This window comes from Numida meleagris, chromosome 2, assembly GCF_002078875.1.
Source record: "Numida meleagris isolate 19003 breed g44 Domestic line chromosome 2, NumMel1.0, whole genome shotgun sequence".
NCBI lineage: Eukaryota > Metazoa > Chordata > Aves > Galliformes > Numididae > Numida > Numida meleagris.
This window is the reverse complement of record NC_034410.1, coordinates 1-2,799: the sequence shown is the minus strand read 5'-3', so window position 1 is coordinate 2,799 and position 2,799 is coordinate 1. Positions and strand designations below refer to the sequence as shown.

Sequence of the window (2,799 nt, the reverse complement as noted above, 5' to 3'; positions counted from 1 at the left end):
ATAATGTGATATTTTTGTCAGATGACATTTACTGGAAAACCAAGTGATTTAGGAGAAGTGGACCTAGTGGGGAATGACCCTGAGGAGAGTATAATGGAAACAGATAACCAGGAATCTGACCTTTTATTTGATGATCATTCAGTGACAGACATCAGTGATACAAACGAATCTGGTGAGATGCAAAATGTAACAGGTAAGCTTTCTCTGTGTCCAAAAAAGTTGGCAAAAACTGTAGGAAACTCCTCACCCCTACCCTTATTTTGGCAAATTGTTCTTTCCTTTAGGGACAGTAAGTTATCAAATTGTGCTACTTTAAGTCAGGTAGTAGTTGAACCAGATACTTTCTAAACAGTAATTATTTTGTAATTCATTAGTGTTTTAAAGATATTAATGAGGTATTGTAGCTCATCTGGAAAGGAGAAGTTTATTTGATATTTTAATCAGTAGTAAAACATAGGAAACTGGTTAACTTGTTCAGCGTCAGACAGATGTTTTGGAAGGGAAGAAAAGTGAAAGTGCTACCTCTCGCTGTCATTAGATTGTGCTTCATTTTCTTGAAAAAGCAGTCCTATTTCATTTTTCTCCTTATCCTGATCAGTTATTCTTGTCAGCGTCAGCTTTCTTGCACTTCTGGACCTGTAGAAGGAGGAGGATGAATTTGTGTGTCCTCAGGGCTGGTGTTCATTGCTGTTAAGACCCACTGATGTTCTTTTCTGTTTTAATTTCATATTAAAATTATGCATATCTTAGTTTCTAATCACAACTATGTTTTCTGTTTTGTTATTGGAGACAAAGGAAATCATGATGTTACGTAACTGCCTCAAAGAGCTGGCCTGTTTTCCCCATTGTATCTTTAGAAATATCTTCTCCAGCCATTCAATAAATAGTTCTAAAGCTTGGGTTTGCAGAAAGCTGGAAGAGCTCTACATTTTCTACAGAAAATGACATTTGTAGCTATTTCTTTTAGGTTATAATTCAGATTTGGATGCAGACATTAATATAGTGGCAGTTGTTATAATTTCAGTGTTAGGGAAGTTTTGAGGCTGTTGTTTAAAATATATCCTAAATATCGGCTACCAACACGATACACAGCTACAGATGGTTCTGCCACATTCACTGTAATGTTGATGGGAAAATCAGCCACATGTATAGGCACACAAAATTGAAAGCCTCTGATTTAGAGGGGGCCTTTTTAGAGGTAGGAAACTTTCAAGAAGCTAGTTACTGATGCAGTATCTGCTCAGTAACAAAGAAAACTTAAAGGTTGCTAGTACTCTGTCTATTCGGAGAACTTAAATTAGTTTTAAAAAGTCACAATTTTATAAAGTTTTTTTTATTAACCTTGGAGAGGTATTTCTTACATGCGTATCTCATTTTCAGGTGCTGCGAGCCCATTAGCTGAAGAACAGTTGACAAAACAGGATTTCCTTCACCTTGAAATTCTGAGATTCTTATGTATTTGTGCAACTACTGTCCAAATTCAGACAGTGAGCTTCCGAGCCTCTGATATACGAAGGAAGCTGTTAATGCTTGCTGATGGCAGTGTCTTCGACAGTGCTAAGCCATTGCATCTGCACACGGTGAGTGTGAGATTTTTTTACAGAACTTCTGTTCTTGTACTGTTTTTTAAATTGTATATTCTTGATGGCCTTTCTCTTGTCATGAGTCCTCTGAGAACACCTTAAAATGTTGTCTTCTCATGTTTTGAAGTGTGCTGGCGTGGGGGAAGGAGAAGTTAGAATTTGTTGTAAGCTAGAAAATTAAAAATTGAGAAATATAAACATCTTGCTTTTATCATTAATTACTTGTTAAATAGATAATGATGGTCAGATTCTAACATATAGGAGCTGACATTACATATCCTTACTCCATGTTTTTGTGTAAGAGTTACTAAAAGTGTGTAATAGTTTTTATCTTCTTCTTTTCTTTTTTTTCTGTTCCCCAGTACTTGTTGCTCTTGAAGGAACTCCCTGTTGAAGAAAACCTCCTGCCTGTAGATGAAGTTCTTAAGCTTCTTACGCCTCTTTCGTAAGAGAGAAACTGTTTAGCATGCATTAGAGTTATTTTAGTTCAACAACTAGAGGATTTGGGGGCTGTTTAGTGGTTCAAGTTTTTCTTTTTTTCTTACTTTCACAGTGATGTATGTTCATTGTACCGCCGAGACCAAGACGTTTGCAAAGTAATTCTAAATAATTTGCTACCTGTAGCAGAAAGTTTGGCCCAGTCCAATGAGCATACTGAAGAGACAAGGAATGCACAAGGGCAATTTTTGACAGTTGTTGGAGCCTTTTGGTACGTTTTTTCTATTTAACGTAGAAATCTGTTGGGCACGTTTTTGCAGTGCTTTTGTGTATCTTGCTGTTGGTATCCTATGAATCCACATGCATTTCCTTTATCCAGAGTTTAACTTTTCATAATTTCTGCATCATTTGTATCTAAAAGTCTTATAGTCCTTAGGATAGTTGTATTTAACAAAGTCTGTGCTCTGAATTCATAGAATCATTAAGGTTGGAAAAGACCTCTAAGACCATCTAGTCCAACCATCAACCCATCACCATCATGCCCACTGAACCATGTCCCTAAGTGCCACATCTAAATTGGATGGGTAGCTACAGCAAGTGATACCTTCAGCAACCGTAAATGAGTATCATTTATAATTGTAGATTACCAATAAAATAATCAAATCCTGCCAAACATAACTATTGAGCACAAAGTAGTGAACTACAAGCAGCAGAAAGAAACTTGTTAAACTTTTTCTCAAAATTATTGACAACTTTTTCAGTTATTCAAATGTTTCCC

The 2,799-nt window shown here is 36.2% G+C and overlaps 1 protein-coding gene across 1 annotated transcript; it reads left to right on the top strand.

The window, feature by feature from the left end:
- On the top strand, window positions 1–2,292 carry LOC110394228 (serine-protein kinase ATM-like; the record flags this gene model as incomplete). Its single annotated transcript, XM_021387987.1, is given in 4 exon segments — window positions 1–193; window positions 1,381–1,580; window positions 1,946–2,028; window positions 2,137–2,292. Coding segments are annotated over 4 exon segments (611 nt in total), but the record flags the coding sequence as incomplete, so codon positions are not given.